General features: G+C 42.3%; 1 protein-coding gene across 2 annotated transcripts in view; it reads right to left on the reverse strand.

Annotated features, from left to right (window-relative positions):
* Positions 1-547: 547 nt before the first annotated feature.
* The window catches only part of ACBD5 (acyl-CoA binding domain containing 5), a 99,937-nt gene continuing 76,774 nt past the window's right edge, over positions 548-23,710 (reverse strand). For both annotated transcript variants that reach the window (XM_030199279.1, XM_030199280.1), the window contains 3 exons: positions 2,425-2,478; positions 1,075-1,184; positions 548-747 (listed from right to left, as the gene is read on the reverse strand). In XM_030199279.1, the coding sequence (XP_030055139.1) occupies positions 735-747; positions 1,075-1,184; positions 2,425-2,478 (177 nt within the window). In that variant the 3' untranslated portion in view covers positions 548-734. The remainder of the gene's footprint in view (positions 748-1,074; positions 1,185-2,424; positions 2,479-23,710) is intronic.

The raw sequence follows: 23,710 nt of genomic DNA on the forward strand, positions 1-23,710 counted from the left end.
TTGTTTTAAAACAACAGTCTGTAATATCGCAAGTGACATCCTACTTGAATCCTCATGAGCAGCAGCATGTGCAGTTTTATAGTCTGCCTTACTTTTGAGCAAAATAAACATGAAATAAAATCTGATATCAGCATCGAGGTTAATATTCCTTGTAGCGCTATAGAAATGCTAAATAGTAGTAGTAAATAGTAGACCACTGAATATCAGCATTAGTTGGGTAACCTCAGCTCTTCTCCTCCTAAATGCATAACTTTTGGCCCCAAGTCATGCAGCAGGCAGTCCTGAATTTTCTGCAAAACTGCAAAGTAAGCTGCATAAATCATTTTTGAGATCACCTTTATCAAATTAATCTCAAAATTAAGAGATTCTCTATTACAAAACTTTCCATGCCATACTTTCAATGTGTCTCTCATGAAACTAGTAACTTCATTTCTGAGATATACAATGAACTTAAAACAGGTCTTGGTGGAATGCTAACTGGGAAAGTTGCATTCTAAAATTGCTTAATTTAAAAACCATTCCTATTGTTCAGGGGTGGTATATATATTGTATTCTAACTGCAACCCCAGTAGCTAATACTCATTCAAGGATCAGCAATATTAGTCCATATAAGCTAATTATTAAAATAGTAATTACAAGCAGCAAAAGTAACCACTGCTGATTCATGAACAGCCTCACAGGATCTTCCAGTGCTTTATCTTCAGGGTCTTCATAACCATAAACAGTGCAATTTCTCAGTTTGGTTTTCTGTGAGAGTAAAAAATAATTTAAAAAAAAAGGTCAACACATTTAAAGAAATTTCTGTTTGCTTTTCTTTTGAAATAAAATATTATGCTGTATATTGCTTAATGATAACTACAAAAAAGGAAGTGAATACATGAGGTTCATATTCTTAATTACCCTAATTAAAAATACACTACAAAGGCTACTGAATTTTCAAGTGAAGTTGGAAGTCAGATGAGATTCATCCTTACTACTAAGCAGCTGGGGTAGAAAGTAGAGCCCATTGGAGAAAAATATTTCACAGTTCCATATGTGACATATTTCAGCTGTATATACATAAAAAGACTTTACCTTCGCTTTCGTTGAAAATATATGTGCACCAACCACTGGGTAACAAATGGCCATAACACAGCTAACGTCAGGGTACATGGACATATCTCAAAGGGCCACCAAGATGGTCTCTAATCAACACAATAAAATGAAGGCGTTAGTGTATTCTACTAAGTCAAAATTCTATTTATCAATACTAGTAAAAAAAAAAACAACCCCGTTTCTGATGCAAATGAAACGGGGGCTAGCAAGGTTTTCTTCAGAGTGTGCATGTGGGAGTGTGTGTGTCCCTGCCCTCTGCCCTCTCCCCTCCCCCCCTCCGAGTCCAGTCCTTCAGTGTTGTTTCCTGCTGTTCTGTGTTTTGTTACAGAGAGAGTGAGGGCATCTCTCTCCCCTCCCCCCTCTGAGTCCTTCACTGTTTCCTGGGATTTCGTGCTGTGCTGTTTTCCTTCACTCATGGGGAAACCGGATATCTCTGGCGCTTCACACTTCCGGCTGGAGGCTTCAGTGGTGCCTTTTATATATATAGATAATTACAGATCCAGACACTGAACTTTTTATAAACAAGATGCCTTATCTTTATTTTGACTTGGACTCTCAACTCTCCCTGCCTACTAGCTACATTACAAGATTTCTACATCTGATTTTGCTTGCTGGATATTCTCACAAGCACTGAGATAGCTGTGGTATTAATACTTTGATGGAAGTGATTCACATTCCAAATTAACTATTTACTACACTCAGCATACATTCTGTATAAGTCAGTATTTTGTTTTCTATTTTGTTTTAAATTTTATTTAATTTTTTAACTGAGTACATGTTGAGGTACCTTACACAAGGTCATTTTTACTAGGCAGTATTAGGCATTAACGTGCGCCTAATACAGAAAACAAAATGGCCTAATGTTGGACAAGCTAAAAGCATCATTCATTAGTTTTGAAATTTGTGTGCGGTAAAATATTTTTTTAATTTTTTTGAGAGGGCATGTCATGAGCAGAGAGCGGGCATTCCTGCACTAACCAATTAGCACACCTACTACATTATTGCATGCTAACTGGTTAGCGCACAGGTAATGTGGGAGCCCTTACTGCCTACAAAATAGGTGTATTTAAATGCTCCCATAGTAATCTTTAAAAATGGCCGCATGCTAATGGCAACATTGGTACACAGATATTAATAAATAGAAAACTGGGGTTTTTACAGACCCATAATAAAATGGCCTTAGCGCATGGGAATGATCTGCACAAGGGTGCGTTAAGGCCATTTATTACCGTAGCTTAATACAAGGAGCCCTAAAGTAATGTACTAATCTCATAGACATATCTAGTCTTATCTTAAATGTCCTCCTTAGTAAGCAGATTGCAATCTTACCCTACTGGCAGATGAGGAAGGTGGATAAGTTGATTGAAGCATTATTGATCTTGCCTATAAAATATAATGCAAAGTTTGAAAATTGTGAACAATTAAAGCAAAAACATGTGATCTATGATCCTGATATCCAAAATCAAATATTCCTTACTAATGCAATCACAAGGTGCTTATACTAGGCATTGTATTATATAGCAAAATATTTACCCATTAAAATGATGGACCGTGTACTGCCCCCGAGGTTCAAGCAGCACACAGTGGCTGCACATGGGCACATAATACAGGTGATACATGCTCAGGACCAGAGAGAGAATGGGTTAATGAGGATGAAGAAAGATGATTATAATCCACTGGAATGGCAAAGGAAGTTTATTGAATGCACACAAACCTAACATGGCCATGTTTCAGCAGATGCTTGAATCAGGAGGGTGATGTCTGCAAATAAAATTAATGCAAACATAACTTAAAATGTAACAAATACAAATTAATTAAAACAAGGAAACTTAGATTAAGCCATGCTGTTGAAAAACAAATGCCATTGTGAAATGATGAACATGAAGAATGTACTGGAAACCAAATATGCATATGAAAATTAAAATCTATTTGTACATAAAATTCCAAAAACATCTTCTGTAATCATTACTACTATCAATATACTTGTCAATAAGCTGTATGATAGAAACATATAGATCCAATATATAAATTACCAAACTAGAAGTTGGTGGAAAACGATTGAGAAAGTGGGCAAAGCTCACAATTTCTTGAATTAAACCTATATGTAATCAAATTTTATATCACTTACATATTATGGGATCTGTTTACTAAGCCGTGCTAGCGGCTTCTGCGTGGCATTGCTGACACAGTTCAAAGTGAATGGGCTTTGTCGGCACTAGCGGACAGCCAGCCAGCTGCATTAGCGGCTTAGTAAACTCCATGTGTCTTGTCTATCCTTAATCAGTACAGTATTACATAAAAATATGAAGCTTATGTATTCAAATAAAAGTATGTATTATAATTCATAACAATATTTATAACATGTAAAGCTTTGCTATTGCAATAAAAATGTGTATTCTAATTCAAGAGAATTATTTCAAAATGCCTATGTATGTTATCTTTGACCTAATTGAATCAATTAAAACACATACTATAAATCTGACATACCAACTGGAAGAACAGAAGGCTTATCAAGAAATGACAAAAAAAAAAGACAACTTGTGTCTAAACAGGAAAATAAATAAATACACTTCATTAATAATTTGGAAGGCATATAGATGTAATGAAAATATTTGGAAAAATAAATATATAGGGAAGGTATTGCTTATGCCATGGGTTGATGCCTAAATTCACATTGTACTCTCAAATTGTTAAAATTAATGAAACGAACTATGGCAGTAGTGTTTAAAATGGGACACTTCTATACTCTGAGTTACCAACAAGAATGTGTGAGATTCAAAATGTTTTCTTTCTAATCTTACACCTAGATATTTACTATAATGTTATTACTAAAGTCAATTGAGGTGAAAGCACTATGATGTACTTTGGACCCTTGTCTGTTCCTGGAATAGTTTGAAGGGCACACCACACAGTAACAGTGTTTTTAAAAATACTGATGTAAACAAAAAAATGTAATAAAAACAAATATATGCATAAATGGCAAAAGATATACTTTGGGGTTCTTATACTACAGTGTGCTAAGGGATTAATGCACGCTAAATACTAAGAAGCCCATATGTATAAAATGGACTTATTAGCATTTAGTGTGAGCTAATTGTTAGTACACCTTAAAAAATGACCCCTTAATTCCTTACCTTCTCTCTGACTATAGTATTGAAAGAAGAAATTAGGTCTTACCTGAATTTTCTTTCCATTAGTCCTTCCCACTGTTCTAGAACCTGTGGGATAGTTGTGTCCAACCACCAGCAAGTGGAGATAGAGAACTGAAAACTAAGCCATCTCTCTCTCTTGGCCTCCAGTCCAGCTCCTCAGTATTTATGTAGACAAGTAGTAAGGAGAAACTCAGAATAAACACAACAACCTTAAACAACTTGCTAACCTAACACTAACCAGATGAGCAAACACATGTGGACCTCTCTCATCTCTGGACATCTGTAAGAGAACAAGGCGACAGTCATTATTTGACCCATTACTTTACACAACTAAACATCTCAGAAACCTCAGGTGGGCCTCTGGAATAGTGGGAAGGACAGGTAAGACCTAATTTCTCCTTCCATTATGTAACGTCACACTATTCCATAACATGTAGATGTTTAAACGCAATCTCTAGAGTGGGTGGGATCCTGGTGCTGCCACTCTGAGGACTGAAGACCCAAATCTGGCTTCCAAATGTGCCGCACCATCTACCCTGTAGTGCTTAGCAAAGGAATGCAGCGTTGACTACATCACCACCTTGCAAATATCTGCTGGAGACAGTAAGGTAGTCTCTGCCCAGGATGTTGCTCTATGCCTTGTAGATTGAACCTGCAAGGCCTGAGGAGCCAGCTTCCCCGAAAGCAAATAAGCTGACACAATCTTCTTCAGTCATCTAGCAATTGTGGGCTTGGAAGCCATGCGGCCAAGCCTCTGCTTACCAAAAAACACAGCCTGTCCGATTTGTGAAGCTCATTCATGACTTCCAGATATCTAATGAGGACTCTAAGCACTCTGCGAAAGGACAGAAGCTCCACAAATTGGTTGAGATGAAATGCAGATACCATTTTCGTTCGGAAGGAACTGTGCACAGGTAGACCCCCACCTCCAAAAATGGAGAAATGGATCCCAAGAAGAGCCTGAAGCTCCGAAACCCTACGTGCCTACACAACAGCCACCTAGAAAGCTGTCTTTAGAATATGATCTTTCAAGGAAACCTTCTAGAGTGTCTCAAAAGGAGACTTCTGAGGAGCCTGCTCTCCACAAGAAATGAACAATATCTGAGTGAGCTGCAAGAGATGTCTGCTGTAACAGGCCGCTGAAACAGGCCAAAGCCAAGACCTGAACTTTTAGAGAACCCAATGCCAATCTTTTCTGAAGATCTACTTGGAGAAATGCTATAGGATGTGTGCAATCTGAACAGAGAAGGGAGAAAGTCTGTGCTCATAACACCAGCCTTTGAACATCCTTCACACCCTCACATTTCCAACCCTGAAGCAAGGTAGCAATGACCGAATCAGAATAACCTTTTCAACGGCCAAGCTGTAAGACCAAAGGGGCATAGATCCTCCATAAGCACTGGACCTTGCTTCAGTAGGCCGTGAACCTGTGGAAGACGGAGAGGATCCCTGTCTAGTAGATGAATCAGGTCCACACACCAGGGCCTCCATGCCCAATCCGGGGTTATGAGAATTACTCGACCCCGGTGCAATGTGATCCTTTTCAACACACAGCCTACCATGGGCCAAGGAGTGAAGATATGTCTCTGGCCAGGGATGCAGTAGGCATCAATCCCGGTTCTTTCCGATAGCTGAATATCTTGGGCACTTTGGCATTCTTTTTCATCGCCATCAAGTCCAGAAGCAGAAAACCCCATTAGTCCACTATCAGCTGAAAACCCTGGCTGGATATTTCCCATTCACCTGGGTCCAAGGAAGGCCTGCTGAGAAAGTTTACCTCAACATTTAAGGACCCAGCGATGTGAGCTGCTGACACACAGAGAAGATTTTTCTCCGCCCAACTCATAAGGGAGGTTGCCTCCACTGCTATCGGACAGCTGCAGGTCTTGCCTTGCTTGTTGATACAAATCACCAAAGTCGCATTATTGGAGAAAACTTGGACAGGGCCCCTGCCAGAAAGGGAGTGAAGTTGCATAAGGCATTCCTCATTGCCTTGAGCTCCAAGCAATTTTTTCAACCACTGAGACTTCTGTTCTGTCCAGGTGTCCTGTGCCAGATGGAACTTGTAATGAGTTCCTCAACCCGACTTGCTGGCGTCCATTGTCACCACCTCCCATTGTGTTATTGGAAAGGGAGCTCAAATGGTCAAATTCTTGGGTAACAACCACCACTGCATACTCCTTCTGGCAACCAGTGTCCAAGGAAGATGGATGTCCTACTTCTGTGATACGGGAGACCAGCGGCTGAGAAGAGTCTCCTGCAAAGGCAGCATATGAGCCCTTACTCATGGCACCACATCTATCATTACTGTCGTAGCCCCAGAACCTGGATGTAGTCCTAGACCCTGAGCCTGCCTTCACCAAGGAGACGGCAAATCTGTTTAACCAGCTTCAACCTCCTGTGTTCCATGAGGAAGATCCTCTCCCTTGCTGTGTTGAATAGAATGCCCAGATACTCCAGTGTCTGCGATGGAGTTAGTCTGCTCTTCTCAAATTTATCATCCAACCCAACTGCCACGCGGATGGACAACTCTGTCTGTTGCTACCACGCTGTCCAAATGGGACAACACACAAATGAGCCAGTGGTTGAGATACAGGTGAACTCTGATTCCCTGGGACAAAAGGAAGGCTGTCACCACCACAACCTTAGTAAATGTTCTTGGTTTCATGGTGAGACCAAAGTCAAAGCCCTGAACTGTAAGTGATGGCCTAGTGCCGCAAAATGTAGAAACCGCTGAAGCCGCAGCCATATGGATATATGCAACTACGACTCCTTGAGATCAAATGCGGTAAGAAATTCTCCCACGAGCTGAGGCTATGACTGCTCTTAGTGTTTCCATATCAAAGTGGGACACTCAAAGGCAGCAGTTTAGACCTTTTAGATCTAAGACGTGACAAAAGGTGCCATCCTTCTTTGGGACAATGAAGTATCTGCCTTTCCCTGTTTGGCCTGGGTAACTAGAACAATGGCCCGGAGTGCCAGCAAGGAATCTACAGAGACCTGAACCTCGACCTCCTTGGTTCCCTTACAACAAGGAGACTTCAAAGATGAGAGGAGCACCCGGGCAGGAGAACTCCAACTTGTAACTGTCAGTAAGACTATCCAGAACCCACTGTTCTGATGTGATTTTGGCACACACCTCCTGAAACACCTGAAGACATTCTCCCATCAGAGGAAGAGAAGAATGGGAGGCACTGGGCGCTCTAGCTAACTGAAAGGACGACTTCCTTTCTGCACAAAAGGAAGATTGGTGTACCTGAGAATGGGACTTCTGACCATCTGCTGTCTCTTTAAATCAGCAGTCTCCTGAAGATGGATGACCAAAGGCTTTTGGCTTATCCTCTGGCAACTGCTGTGGCTCAGTTCCCCCCAGTTCTTTCACCAAGCTACTATGATCTTCTCCAGAGAGACACTTGCATTGAAAGGGCAGTTTAACTAGATGTGACTTTGACACTGCATCTGCTGCCCAATGCTACAGCCAGAGTTGTTGACACACTGTGACAGCCACAGGCATACTTTGGGTCACAACCCGTAACCTGTCATAAATATAGGGTTACCATATTTGCCATTATAAAAAAAAAAAAAAAAAAAAAAAGAGAACACCTGCCACACCCCCGTCATACCCCTGGCACCGCAGTTTCACCTTGAGCCCCCCAAGAAAGTCAGATTTACTCCCTCTCCCCCCATGTATATCCTCTCCCCCACTTTTTTATTTTTTTAAATCACTTAGTTGAACCATTTTTATTTTCTGTTGCATATCGTTTGAATGATTTTCAATAATTCAATATGAATACAAAAAGTATTTCCTTTGTGGAATGATTAAAATTACAGTGATGTCCACCAGCGACTCCACTTGGTGCAGTTGCCATCTCTAAGATCACAATAGAGAACATTACGGTCCCAGTTTACTAAGCCATGCTAACGCTAGAGACACCCATAGGAACATATGGGTGTCTCTAGTGTTAGAGCGTGATAATAACACTAGTGCACCTTAGTAAACAGGGCCCTAAGATATTTGAATATCTGTTTAAATTGACACATCAGTATGTGTTAATTGATTCAGAAGAAAGATAACATATCGATATATTGAGATAATTCTCTTGAATTAGTATACAAATTTTATTCCAGTATTAAACCTTTACACTTTATATAGTATTGTAATGAATCATAATACATAAGCTTCACATTTTATATAGTACTGTACTGATTAAGGATAGATAACACATAACATATAAGAGATATAAAATCTGATTACGTGTAGGATTAATTCAAGAGATTGATAAAGCAAAATACACACAATCATTTTTCTACCAACTGTTAAGAGTTTGGTAATATCTATGTTGGATCTATGTATGTCCAGTGCTTTTTTTGTGCCAGTACATGCTAGTATGGTGTACTGGCACCTTTTTTTCCCAGGACTGGCTCATCTGCCCACCATCAGCTTCCCTATAGCCCTCCTTTCCATTCCTGCTGCCATCCTGCGTTTAAATCTTTAAACAGCAGGCTCACCTCCAGCCTTCCCTTCCCTCTCAGACAGTGTCCCACCCCTGCGGAAACAGGAAATACATCAGAAGAAGGTGGGGCACTATAAGGGAAGGAAAGGCTGGAGGCAAGCCTGCTGCTTTCACTGCTGCCACCGCTGCGACTTGAGGTAAAATAAAAGATTTAAACGAAGGGCGGCGCAGGAACGGAAAGGAGGGCTATTGGGAAGCTGGGTAGGTGGGGCTGGGGTTGGAACTGGAACTTGGGGGCGGAAGAGGGGGGCAGGTGGAGGCTGGTGCGAGTCACTGGACATGAATGGGAGGGGAGGATAGGGGAGAGAGGAGAAATCACTGGACATGGATGGTTAGGGGAGGGCAGAGGAGAATCGCTGGACGAGGATGGGAGAAGCGGACAAGGGAGAGAGGAGTATCTCTGGACATGGATGGGAGGGGAGGATAGGGGCAAAGGAGAATCACTGGACATGGATGGGAGGAGAGGAGAGGAGAGTTGCTGGACATGGATAGATGGATGGAGGGGAGGGCAGGAGAAATGCTGGACGTGGATGGAGACGAGGGAAGTCAGGAAGGACATGCACATGGATGGAGGGGAAGGCAGAGGGGAAATGATCGACATGGATGGAGGGAAGGGAAGACAGAGGAGATGCACACGGATTTAGGGGAGAGAGGAGAAATTCTGGACACGGATGGAGGGGAGGGGAGAGAGTTGAAATGCCGGACATGGATGGAGAGGAGGAGAGAGAAAGGAAGCGAGATGAACATGGATGGAGGGGAGGAGAGAGGAGAAATTCTGGACATGGATGGATGCGAGGGAAGAAAGAGGAAGGAGATGCATAGTGACTGAGATGAGGGAAAGGGAAAAGAGGAGAAAAACTGCACATGGATGGAGAAAATAGGCAAAAGCTGGATACACTCTATACCTCCTCCAGTCAAGTCCATGGAGGACCCAGCTTTTACCTATGGATGTAGGACAAGAAATGAAGAAGAAAGGAGGAAAGTAAAGAAATAAATGGAAAGGAAGCCCTGGAAACGGAGTTAAGGGAACAGACAAAGTCGCCAGACAACAAAGGCAGAAATCATTTTATTTTCATTTTAGTGTTTGGAATATGTCCAATTTGAGAATTTACATCTGCTGTCTTATTTTGCACTGGGTATACTGGAGCTGTAACAGCTTACAGAAATTATTTATAATGGAAAAAAAATCACAAGTTATTTTTTTCTCCTATACTGGTATAGTTTTCAATGATACCTGTTTATATGCACAATGGCTGGTATAAGGGGTGTGGCTACCATAGGGATGGAGCCATAGATGGTGACCCCGCCCATAATGAGTACTGGTATCTTTTTTTCCTAAAAAAAAGCACTATGTATTTCGATCATGAAGCTGTATCATGCAAGTGTATTGATAGTATTAACTAAAAAGATATTTTGGAATAGCCTTTTACGGCATTCATGGTTTTTTTTTTATTTGTATGGCTTCACCTAAATGAAACAAGGAAACTTAATTTGTATTTGTTACATTTTAAAGTTATATTTTATTAATTTTATACGTAAAAATCACACCTTAATGCAGGCACCTGCCACAATTTGGTTGTGTGGGTTTGTGTATGTTCATAAACTTTCCTTTGCCACATCGAAGGGTTATGGTGGACTACAAATTGTTTCGCCTTTGCCTCTTTTGGATCAGAGACAACAGAAGGCAGCCTTATTCCCGTCTGGTTACCCCTCCAGCCACGGAGAAACAAAAGTTCCTAGTCTCATCTAGAGATGCCAACCAAGGATAGGAGGCAATGTTCTGGTGTGGATTAGGAATTGGTTATTGGACAAAAACAGAGAATAGGATTAAATGGTCATTTTTCTCAATGGAGAAGGGTGAACAATGGCATGCCACATGGGATCAGTACTGGGACCGGTGCTATTTAACATTTATAAATGATATGGAAATTTGAACGAGTGAGATGATTACATTTGCAGATGACACAAACTATTCAAGGTTGTTAAAAACATGTGCGGACTGAAATATTGCAGGAAGACCTTAGGAAGTTGGAAAACTGGGCATCCAAATGGCAGATGAAATTTAATGTGGCCAAATGTAAGATGATGCATATTGGAAAGAATAATCCAAATCATAGTTACTTGATGCTAGGGTCCACCTTGGGTGTCAGCAACCAAGAAAAAGATCTAGGTGTCGGTGTAGATACTATGCTGAAATCTTCTGTTCAGTGTGCGGTGGTGGCCAAAAAAGCAAACAGGATGCTAGGAACTATTAGGAAAGGGATGGTGAATAGGACCAAAAATACCATAATGCCTCTGTATCGCTATATCACGTTGAGTTCTGGTCACCGTATCTCAAAAAAAGATATAGCGGAATTAGAAAAGGTTCAAAGAGCAACCAAACTGATAAAGGGGATGGAACGCCTCTCATATGAGGAAAGGCTAAAGCGGTTAGGGCTCTTCAGCTTGGAAAAAGAGATGGATAAGGAGAGATATGATTGAGGTCAAAATCCTGTGTGGTGTAGAACAAGTAGAAGTAAATCGATTTTTTACACATCCAAAAGTAAAGAAAGTTACATGGAAATAATAATAGGAGAAAATATTGTTTCACTCAGCGAACAGTTAAGCTCTGGAACTCTTTGCTGGAGGATGTAGTAACAGCGGTTAGAATATCTGAGTTTAAAAAAGGTTTGGACAAGTTCCTGGAGGAAAAGTCCATAGTCTGCTATTGAGACAGACATAGGGAAGCAACTGCTTGCCCTGGGACTGGTAGCATGAAATGTTGCCACAATTTGGGTTTCTCTCAGGTACTTGTGAACTGGCTTGGGCCACTGTTCGAAACAGGATAGTGGGCTAGACAGATCATTGGTCTGACCCAGTATGGCTACTCTTATGTTCTTATGTAGTGTGTAAATACAAGGGGGTGTTCACAGGGGGGGGGGGGGGCATTGTCAGGGCTGACATTTACACGCTTAGTTTATAGAAAAATGTAATTTATGCATGTAAATATCACATTTATGCTAACCTGTCTTAAATGCATGCACTTGCATTTAGGCACAACAATGCCATCATATGCTAGTCTTCCATAAGAACACTTAAGTGTTCCACTGCCTGTGGAAAGTATGCACCTACATTGTGGCATCCTGTTATAGAATTGCCTCTAGAATGTGGACAAAGAAATGGGAAGATCTTGAGAGGATCTGTAAATTGGAATGAGAATCTATAGAGGGACACAATGACTTTAAAAATAAACTGAAAAAAAGCAAAGATAAAATATAGTGAGATATTAAATTACAATTAATGTCTTCTAGGAATGAGGGTCACGCAGAAATACTATGAATCTGCTAATAAAGCGAGCAGGATATTGGTGCCAAGATTGAAGCTTTCAATCTACAATCCAAAACTCAAGAAGGGAGGGAAGTACAGTACTTTGCTTTATAAGGACTCCAAGCTTTGGAAATAATTCAGACAATTTTATGAGAAACTATATACCAGTAAGGGAGGTGATTGGAAAGAGCAGGTGTTAGAATATCCATTGTTTGAACTGATTACTCAAATATAAATGTCTGCTGCTGGAACTCGTGGGAACCATTTTTACTGACTGACTGAGTAGGAGCGTGCGGGGATCACTCCTGCCCCAGCTTGCCACTGGACTACTAGAGCTGTTCTGTAGGCTTGAGGGGGGGGGGGGGGTGCGGGCGGAGGATAGACACCTGAGGGAACAGGAGGAATACTGGGTGCCATGGGGGAGGAAAGGTAGGCCTCAATATAAACCAAGATTCAATTTTTTATGTCTTTTTGTGGCCAATAAAATCTTGGTTTATATTTGCATATATATGGAAATTGCCATCAAGTCAAAGCTGACTCCCGTCTACCGTACAGATTGACTTTCTCCTGTCTTCTATTTGTGTGAGGAGGCTTTTTAATGGAGCACTCATCATTGTGATTGTGCCAATCCATCTTACTGCTCATCTTCTGTGCCCTTTTTTTTCTTCAACCTTTCCCAGCATAACTTGCTTTTTCTAGGGACTCTGGTCATTGCCTAATATGGTAAATATAATACAGTATCCATACCACCAGATAAAACACAGCTGTTGAATGAGCAGATTCCAGCCTTTATCATTTTGCTACTTTTTTTATACCGTCACTATTTGCAAAGCAAGTTAGAACGGTTCACAATAAATATAATAAATTATATAAAACAAACAAACAAAAAATACTAGCTACAAGAACTCCATAAAATTATAGGAAAGCAGACAAACAATCCATTCATACAAGGGACATAAATCATTCAACCAAAAAATCAAACAACCCGTAATATATTTAAAACATATTTAAAAAAAAAATAAAAAAAACAATGGGGAGGAAGTGACGTCACGAGGCTAGATGGCTGCCTGAACATCTAGCTCCTGCACTTTCCCGCACCATCGAGCCACTATCCGTGCCCATCCACCCTAATATTGCCGTTTCTTCAATTGGCAGAAGAGAGTGAGCTTTGCTGACCACGATGAGCAAATTATCGGGGCAGCAGCATCGAGAGGGGGAGAGGCATTCCACTCGGCAGTTGGCGAAGGGCCTGTCCCGCCATACGTCCCCGGACCACGGAGATCGTCGTCGATTCAGATACAGCGTCCTCTCAAGTGGAACGAAGCTTAACACAAAAAAAGAAATCTAACTCTAAAGATTTAACCAGATGCCTAGAAGCGATACGGGAAGAAATTAAGGCTTCCCGTCTGGAGATCCTGGAACATGTGGACGCCATCAGCCTTGACTTACGGGAGCTAGGTGGCCGCTTGGAGGCCCTGGAGGAACGAACGGAAGAGCAGGCTGAAACAAGTGCGGCGATGGAATCGCGCATTTCTCAGTTATCAGAGCAAGCCGAGGATTTACAATATAAAATGGACGACCTCGAAAATCAGGGTCGTCGACAAAACCTGAGATTTCGTGGGGTACCGGAGAGCAGCGGCGGAGAGGACGTCCCGGTTGTCATACGCACCTTGTGCGAACAAATTCTGGGTGAGACCTGTGCTTCTGCCGAAATGATGATCGAGCGAGCGCACCGCTCTCTGGGCAAAGCAGTGGGAAACCGGCCACGAGACGTAGTGGTGCGCTTCGCGTCGTACACCTTCAAGGACCCAGTCTGGCAACGGGCTCGCCAAAATAACACAGTGGAATACAAAGATTCGCGAGTAACTGTCTTCCAGGATTTATCGTTATATACTTTGGCTCAGAGAAGGGCAATGAAGCCGGTCCTGGAGATTCTGCAGAAGGAGAAGGTTGCATACCGCTGGAGTTTCCCTTTTGCGGTATGTTTTGAACTAAAAGGTAAACAGTTCCGGTTTCGCCGGGTAGCGGACGCATGGAAGAGCCTTCACGAAGCGGGTCTGACTAGCGTGGCGACTCCGCCAACAGAGATGGCGTCGTCCACGAAAGCAAAATTACAGAAATGGAAGAGAGTTGGGCAGAAGGCCCCTAAGTAACGTGACTGAGGTGTTTAGCACGAGTCTGCTGTAAAACTCAGCTCAATGCTTTGGGACATGCTCTTCAGTTTGGACGCTGGTTTATGCTCAGATGGTAAATAATTTGATATGATGGATGGGTAGTGGGTGAATTGGTAGAATTTGCTAAAGGTATATCAAAGTTGGGGTGTGATTGTTGCGGGGGGGGGGGTGAAGGGTGGCTTTTCGGGTCTGTAGCTTGCTTTCTCTGTAATCCCATTCAGTGTCAGCTGACACTGACTGGTGGGTGGATGGCAGGGGGGGAGGAAGGGGGGGGAGGGCAGGGAGGGGGGAGGGGTTCATGGGGTCCTCTATTGGAGGGGGGGCGGAGGGAGGGGGACAAGGAAGAGAGAACAGAGGTGGGAGCGGGATAGAAGATGTAGGGTGCAAGGGGTAGGTCTGATGCTGGTTACGGGAAACATAGTTGCTGGGATTGGTGAATTAATGCAACATACTCAGGATGCAAGTACTAGTCACAATAGATGATGAGTATGGACTTAAAGGTATTATCTTATAATGTGAAGGGCCTAAATATGCCTCAAAAGCGGCAAAAGCTATATAAAGAGTTGCAGCAGCTCCAGCCGCACGTGGTTCTCTTGCAAGAGACACACCTCAACCGCAAGTATGAAAGGCTTCTGTCCTGCTCGGGTTACCCTGGGGTCTATTGTGCTTCCATGGCAGCTTCAAAAACATGTGGAGTGGCGATCATGATACACTCATCGGTGGGGGCGCAGGTATTACAAGTTAAGAAAGATCCGGGAGGGCGTTTTATCTTCATGCATGTTCAAATTCAGCAGGTGGACTTGACGATAGCTTCTGTGTATGCTCCCAACAGTGGGCAGGTAGAGTTTTTTGCTAAGGTAAAGAACTCATTGGCAGGGTTTGTAAAGGGCTCTCTAATACTGGGGGTGACTTTAATGCAGTTATGAATCCCATCTTGGATCGTTCTGGAAATGCCAAATCTGAAGGGGGAAAAAAGAGACATTAGCTCTTGACTCTTTGGTACATTCCTTGGGAACCTTGGACCTATGGAGACTGACACATATGGTGGAGAGGGACTATACATTTCATTCGGGTGTTCATGATTCATATTCGCGTATAGACTATATATTTGTGGATGTGTTGGCAGAAAGGGGGCCGACCGCGGGGTTGGGCAGTGCGACTATTTCAGATCATGCTCCAGTGTGGGTATCCTTGCCAAGTATACGGGCTGAAATCAAAGATAGGAGATGGGCCTTGAACACTAGCCTATTGCAGAGTCAGAGGTGGGGGTGGGCTATCGAGAAATGTTGAAGGAGTACTTGGAGCTTAATATAGACTCTGTACCCTCGCACGCCATAGTATGGGACGCCATGAAGGCGGTATCAAGGGGTTATTTCTTAAAAATCGCCAGTAAGCGTTCTAAAGTGCGTAGGTTACAAATAGCACGCTGTCTGGAGTGTATACAACAACTTGAGGGGCAGCATAAGGCGCAGAGGTCCCCTCAGGTTTTACAACAGCTGCGAGAAGAGCGGATGATGCTGGACTCTATATATCGGAACAACTTGGCTGGGTGCAGGATAGGCGCAGGGTGGGAGCCTATGAATTCTCCAATAAGGCAGGCCGTCTTCTTGCTATAAAGCTACGTAGACAAAAGGTGGATCGTACGGTGAAGCAAGTGCGTGATGATAGAGGCACAATGTTATCAACATCAGTGCAGATCCGTAAACGCTTTATGGAATATTATAAAGCATTATATGCCCAGGAGATTGCCCCTTCTTTGGAATCTATTGACTCATATTTGGCAGATGGTGAGCTTTCCTCCCTCGCTCAAAGGCATCGGGAACTGTTAGATGAGCCAGTCACTCCAATTGAGGTGCAAGAGGCTATTAAAGGTTTGCCATCTGGCAAATCTCCAGGGTTGGATGGACTCCCTAACGAATTTTATAAAAGTTTGCCCCTGAATTGGCGCCATTACTAGCTGACCTCTTCAACCAAGTAGGAGGTGGGGAGAAGTTACCCTCATCTATGATGGAAGCCTGGATCGCGGTGTTGCCTAAACCAGAGAAAGACCCAGCCGAGTGTGGTTCTTATAGGCCCATCTCGGTTCTGAATGCAGATGTCAAAATACTGGCAAAGGTGCTGGCGAATAGACTTGCGCCAGTGCTGCCGACACTCATTCACCCAGACCAGGTGGGATTCGTGGCTCATCGTAAAGCTATGGATAATATTAGGCGTACATTAGATCTTATGTTTTTGGCAAAGAGAAGCCGGAAACCTTTGTGCCTTCTTAGTTTGGACGCTGAGAAGGCTTTCGATAGAGTCCACTGGCCATTCATGTATAAAATGTTGGAGGTAATGGGGTTTGGACATCAATTTAGGAGGTGGATCCAGGCATTTTACGATGCTCCTAAGGCATGTATACGAGTCAATGGGAGTAACTCAGAGTTGTTTATGTTACATAGGGGGACTAGGCAAGGATGCCCCTTGTCACCGCTCCTGTTTGCCCCGGTCATGGAGCCATTTGCTTCAAAGATGCGGCTGTAACCGGGCATCTCAGGGGTGCGAATAGCCGATACCTTGCATAAGTTGGCCCTTTTTGCAGATGACATCTTGCTTTACGTTTCTCGCCCGTTGACTACTTTCCCTATTCTTATGCGTCTTATAGAAGAATATGCTGCTGTGTCGGGGTTTAAAGTCAATATGACAAAGTCCGAGGCCCTTAATGTTACGCTCTTGGCGGAGGAAGTGGATTCCCTGAAGGCAACGTTTTCCTTTAGATGGGCTACTAAGCGGATTAAATATTTAGGGGTAAATATAACATCGGACCTCTCTGAGTTATTTGTGGCTAACTACAAGGGGTTGGGTAATACCATAAAGGCAGACCTGGAAAGATGGGGGGCTCAAGAGTTTTCCTGGTTTGGTAGGATAGCAGTAGTTAAAATGAACGTGCTGCCCAGGCTGTTATATTTATTTCAAGCGCTGCCTGTGTTGATGCCCAGACGATTTCTTGCCTCTTTACAAGACTCTATAGTGCGATTCGTCTGGGCAGGCAAGCGTCCACGTTTAGCGCGTCAGCTTCTTTATCAAAGTAAGAAAAAGGGAGGGCTGGGTGTTCCGAATCTCAATTGGTACTACCGGGCTGCTCAGGGGAAGGCCGCTATCGAATGGTTTCATGAATATCCTGACAGACAATGGATATCTTTGGAGCAGCACTCACTGGGGTCCAGGCCGCTGGGGGCGCTTATGTGGTTGCCCGGGGCCTTTCGGGCTCTGGGACAGGAAGTGTGCCCGTCCATATGTGTCACTTTCCATTACTGGGACAGTCTATTTCCTGGGGGACACTGTGTATTGACTCAGATGGCACCCATAGCATTTAATCCTCTGTTTCTGCCTGGGAGTATCATGGGGCCTTTTACTAGGTGGTACAGTGAGGGATTGAGAACTTGGGGTCAATTAATTGAAAATGATTCCATGCTACCGTTCACGATCTTGCAGCAGAGATATTCTGTTGCGGAGGGGGATAGTTTTGCATATTGTCAGGTCCACCATTTCTTTAACACAAAGGCTGTTAGGCAAGAATTACAAAGAAAGCGGCTGAATTTGGAGGAGATATGTAGTAAAGTTGTAGTTTCACGGGGCCTGATTGGATACCTATATCGAAATATTATAGCACAGGCTCCTGGTTATACTCTGCATAGGACGAAATGGGAAAAGGAGCTGGGAGTGACCCTGGGGGAGACCGAGTGGGAGAGAATAGAGCGAGCGGCGGCAGGTGTGTCTACACACGTGCCACTCAAAGAAAACGCAGTGAAGGTACTGTTTAGGTGGTACCTCACACCGGACCGTATCCAACAAATATTCCCTAGCACCTCGGGGTTGTGTTGGAGAGGATGCGGTCAGCGGGGAACTATGGGGCACGTGTGGTGGAGCTGTGTAAAAATTCGTGCATTTTGGAAATCAGTTCAAAGAAGGCTGCAGAAGTGGGTGGGTTGTGAGGTCCCTTGGTCTTCTGGGTTATTTTTGTTCACTGCTAAGCCGCCAGGATTAAAACCACATCAACAAATATTGGTACAGCAGACAGTGGGGGCTGCGAGGGTGGTTATAGCAGCCCACTGGAAGCAGGCAGGGGTTCCTTCACTAACTAAATGGATTGCTAAGCTGAGATATATATGTGAGATGGAGAGGTTGCGGGCTGAACGGAAACAACAGATGAGTAGATGGCAATCCATTTGGGAAAACTTTTCTAAAGAGATTGCATCTAGTGTCAGGACTAGGCACTGAAAGAATAAATAGTATGGTTACGAGGGGGGGGGGGGTTGTCCTTTTGTTTGTTAGGGAGGGAGGGTATCTGGAAAAGAAGGGGGTGGGGGTTTAAGGGTTTTAGTACTGAAAAGAAAATGTTACTAAAAGTTTGAAGTATACAGAGCTCCTAATATGACATTGTTACTTTGTCTGCTGGTTTGTCTGTTACATTGACTAAAATGACCTGGCCTGGTGGTGAGATTGTATAATCTACTTGTATTAAGTAAAGATGGTTATTGGTTGTGTTTGATTAACAATGTTCAATAAAGACTTCTATAAATCAAAAAAAAAAAAAAAAAACAATGGATCATTAAGGGTCTGCCAGGAGATGAATCCTTGGTACTATAAAGGTTCACAGCTTGATTTTACAAGACTTATCAGGGTGAGGTAGTCAGATGTGTGGTATGACTGTTCAATCTCTTGAAGGGCACACCATTGCCCCAGTGCAGGCTGGGATCTCTGTGATCCACAGAGAAGGCAAGGATAGGACAGTTTGTAGTTCTTCCATGGGAAAATGTTAGCAAATCAATGAATCAGCAGTAGAACCACTCGCTATTTGAGAACAAAGTACACCTATACATGCTATTAAGAATTGATGCCAAAAAGGCATTAGAGCTTAAGCTATGAATTCATGCAGGGACACTGCAGCAAATGGATTTAGGGAATAATTGTATTCAGTGAATTAAATTGCTATAAAAAACTGGAAGCATGTATAAAAGTCAATGGGGGACATTTGAAGTTCTTCCCCTTGGGAGAGGGACTAGGCAGGGGTTATTTGCTCCAAATAAAGTTGCTGGTAGAGGCAATTAGAATGAACAGTAACAAAAATGATAGCGTTTACAGATACGTGCTTTTGAGCATTACTAAAGTACAGAGGTGTGGTAGCCGTGTTAGTCCACTCTTAAGGTTATCAATAGAAATCAAACAAAATAAAACATGGAAAAGAAAATAAGATGATACCTTTTTTATTGGACATAACTTAATACATTTCATGATTAACATTTGAAGGTTGCCCTTCTTCGTCAGATCGGAAATAAGCAAATGTGGTAGCAGATAGTAAGTGAAACATCCAAGCATTACTTTGACAGTCTGACAGGGTGGGGGTGGGTAGGAGGTATGCATGGGGACATCAAAGCATTTCATTGATATTCTAACAGGATGGGTGTGGGTAGGTGAGAGGAGGGTGATAAACAGAGAAATACAATTTTATGGTTTATAATGGGCTAGAAAACCCAGATCCTTGTTAAGTCCTGTCTGTTGGGTGTCAAAATATTCAATCATTCTTACTTCAAAGGTCTTACGTTCCTGTATTGTTTTAAAGTTACCTTTCAGGATTCTTACTATGAAATCACTGGTGCAGTTTTCTGGTCTTGTAAAGTGCTGGCCCACCGGGGTGGGAACCTGACTGGCACCGGCTATCTTTATATGATGTCTGTGCAGATTAAATCTTGTCTTAAGCATCTGGCCTGTTTCTCCAATATAGCATCCTTCGTTACATTTTTTACACTGAATGATATATACCACATTGGAAGATAAGCATGTGAAAGATTCCTTTATGTTGAATATTTTTCCTTTGTGAATGACTGTGGGGTCCTGTGAAATGTTTTGGCATAGCTTGCAGCTGGATATTACAGGGAAATGTGCCCTTCTTTTCCTTTTCAGTCTGTGTTGGGAGTTTAGTTCTGATTAGCTTGTGTTTTAAGTTGGGTCGCTGTCGGAAGGCCAGCACTGGTGGGGATGGGAATATCTCTTTCAATAATTCATCTTCCTGGAGTAGAGGCTGTAGGTCTCTTATGATTTTCCTCAGTTTCTCCAGCTCTGGGTTGTATTTCACTACAAGGGGATTCTGTCTGTGGCTTTTTTTTTTCTTTGTACTGTAGCAGATTTTCCCTGGGTGTTTTAGAGGAGGAGGCAATATTCTTGGAGATTATTTTGGGGTTTAGCCTTTCTGTTTGAAGGATGCAGTCAGGGTTTCAAGGTGTCTGTCTCTATCCCCTGGGTCCGAGCAGATACGGTGGTATCTTGTGGCTTGGCTGTAAATAATGGATCTTTTTGTATGTGAAGGATGGAAGCTGGAGTTGTGGAGATAGCTGCATCTGTCTGTGGGTTTCTTGTATATAGATGTTTGTATACAGCCATCACTGATTGAGACTGTAGTGTCCAAAAAATTGACTTTTTCTGGGGAGTAGTCAATTTTGAATCTGATGTAGGATGGTATGTAGTGAAGGAATAGTAAAATTGTTTCAGAGTTTCTCCCTTCCGTCCAAATCATAAAAATGTCATCGATGTACAGGTAGTACTTTAGAGGTTTGGTCTGGCATGTATTCAGAAATGTCTCTTCCAGCTCATCCATAAAAGGTTGGCATATTGGGGCGCTGTCCTGGTGCCATTGCAGTGCCCATTATTTGTAGATAGATATCATTGTTAAAGCGGAAGTAGTTGGAGTTAAAATACATTTGATTAATTTTGTAATAGTTTCTGGTGAATATTGATGGTCCAGTATGGATGTTTTTTAGGAGTCTCCCACAGGCAGCTATGCCATCCGCATGTGGAATGTTGCTGTATAGTGATTTTACATCCATCGTGACCAGAAGGGTGTTGGTGGTAATTTCTGCAAATCCTGATAGAGGAGCTGCACAGGAGTAGCAGGGTCAAGGTAAACTTTGACAATATAGTAGCACTTATTGAACCTAAGGGCATATCTAGAGAACAGTTGAGGGGAACATTAGGGGGTTATTAGATATTGGGAGTGAACGTAAGAGACGTAACCAAATTGTATAAAAATAACTACCCCCTTTTTTTTCGGAAAGTAGGGGTGGATGTGAAGAGATGGAGAGTCACATCTGTGTGGATGGATAGCAATAGTAAACTGAAGGTGATGCCTGAGGCTATTCATTGTATCAAATGTTGTCTACAGAAACACCAGGAACGACCTGAAGAAATAAGTGAACATAAACAGATCTGTCTGGGACATGAAATCACACTGCAAGCCAAGAAGTTTCTTTATGGGAGCAAAATCTGGAGGACTAGTGTTGTCAGATTGTAACCCAGTATTCTCTAACAGTCCAGCTGAACATATATTGGAATGGCAAGTGCATAGGGATATGTCAGATATCCTGCTGGGAACAGGAACTAGCAGGAGAATGCCCTTTGAGGGGGGATTTGGTTAGTTAGGGAATGAAAGCAATAATAACTCCCTTTACTAGAGACAAAGGGATGAAATCAAGCTTAGTACCAATGCAACTGAATATTGATTTCAAGCTGGGAAAACTTAAAACACAAGCTAATCAGAAGTAAACTTCCATCACAGACTGAAAAGAACAGAAGGGCACACGTCCCTGTAATTTATCCAGTTGCAAACTATGCCAAAATATTTCACAGGACCCCACAGTTATCCACAATGGAAAGATATTCAACATAAAGGGATCTTTCACTTGCTCATCTTCCAATGTGGTATATATCATTCCAGTGTAAAAAATGTAACGAAGGATGCTATATTGGGAGAAACAGGCCAGATGCTTAAGACAAGATTCAATTTACATAGACATCACATTGAACAATACTGGTGCCAGTAGGGCTCCCACACCTGTTGGTCAGCATTTTACAGGACCAGGACACTGTACCAGTGACTTCACAGTGAGAATCCTGAAAGGTACTTTAAAACCATACAAGAACGTAAGACCTTGAAGTCAGAATGATTGAATATTTTAACACCCAACAGAAAGGACTTAACAAGGATTTGGGGTTCCTAGCCCATATAAACCATAAAGCTGTATGTCTCTGTTGATCACCCCACCCCTCACCTATCCACACCCATCCTGTTAGAATATCAATGATATGCTTTGATGTCCCATGCATACCTCCGACCCACCCCCATCCTCCCACCCTGTCAGACTGTCATAGTAATGCTTGAATGTTTTCACTTATATACACTGTCAGGTAGCACATTTGCTTATTTCCAATCTGACGAAGGGCAACCTTCGAAAGCTAATCAAGAAATGTATTAAGTTATGTCCAATAAAAAAAAAGGTATCAACTTATTTTCTTTTCCATGTTTATTTTGTTTGATTTCTATTTGATAACCTTAAGAGTGGACTAACACGGCTACCACACTCCTCTACTTAAGCTGGGAAAAGAAACAGCTTACTTGAAATAGGCAGATGTGAAAAGATATCCTAACTGTACATGTTTTTAATATGGAAAAACATATTTCTATATTCAGCTTGCAACGTTTTCAACCTCCATCACTGAATATGGAATTTTTTGGTTGCCATTATAAAAATATTTACACTCTGGATATTTTTTTCATAAGGCTCCTGTTTAAAATTATCACTTAAAGGGGCATTATACCTTTAAAACAAATCATGTAACTCGTGTTTATTTCCAAATATATTAGATTAGTTTAACCCAGTGGACCTTGCACTTAGCCAGTCAGGTTTTTAGGTTATCCACAATGAATATGCATGAGACAGATCTGTATACAATGGAGGTACTGCATGCATATTTCTCTCATGCATATTCATTGTGGTTAACCTAAAATCCTGACTAGCTGAGAGTATTCCTGGGGACTGTGTTGAGAATCCCTGGTTTAATTAAAACAAAAAAAAAAAACAAAAAAAAAGATATAGACATCTCTATACATATCTATATCTATCAAACAAACATTTCTCAATTTCAGCTCGTTGGAGACGGATGCCTACTAGCCAAATCTCACCAAAGTTCTTTGCTACAAGAGGCCTGGAACTAAATCATCTTTTTAAGGCTTGAGCCCAAGTTTTCTCTTTAGATCTCACTGCTCTCCCATGACCATGGATCTCTCCTCTGTAATAAGCCCCATGAAAGGGGGAGGAGAGAGGGAAAAAATGAGCTAGGAGGAAGTGATAGAACATTAGGGCCAGTTGGTAAATAATGCTATAAAATCATTTTTGTGCACTGCAGAAGGGTCCCCCTGTTTTCAGTTACTTTGGCTGCTAAATCAGAGGAAGCTGAAGAATTATAAATAAACAACTGGAAAAACAATGGGCGAGTGTCATCGGGAGCTGTAAGCAAAATAGTGGCAGCTGAAGAGAAAGCAGCGAGTATGAAGCTGATGGAGCCAAAAGCTCTACTGTGGCCCCACAGAGAGATAATGATGGAGGCTAATGCGAGAACTAAAGGGCGAAATGAAATTGATTTAGTCAGAAATCAA

Source organism: Microcaecilia unicolor, chromosome 1 (assembly GCF_901765095.1).
Source record: "Microcaecilia unicolor chromosome 1, aMicUni1.1, whole genome shotgun sequence".
NCBI classification, from domain to species: Eukaryota; Metazoa; Chordata; class Amphibia; order Gymnophiona; family Siphonopidae; genus Microcaecilia; species Microcaecilia unicolor.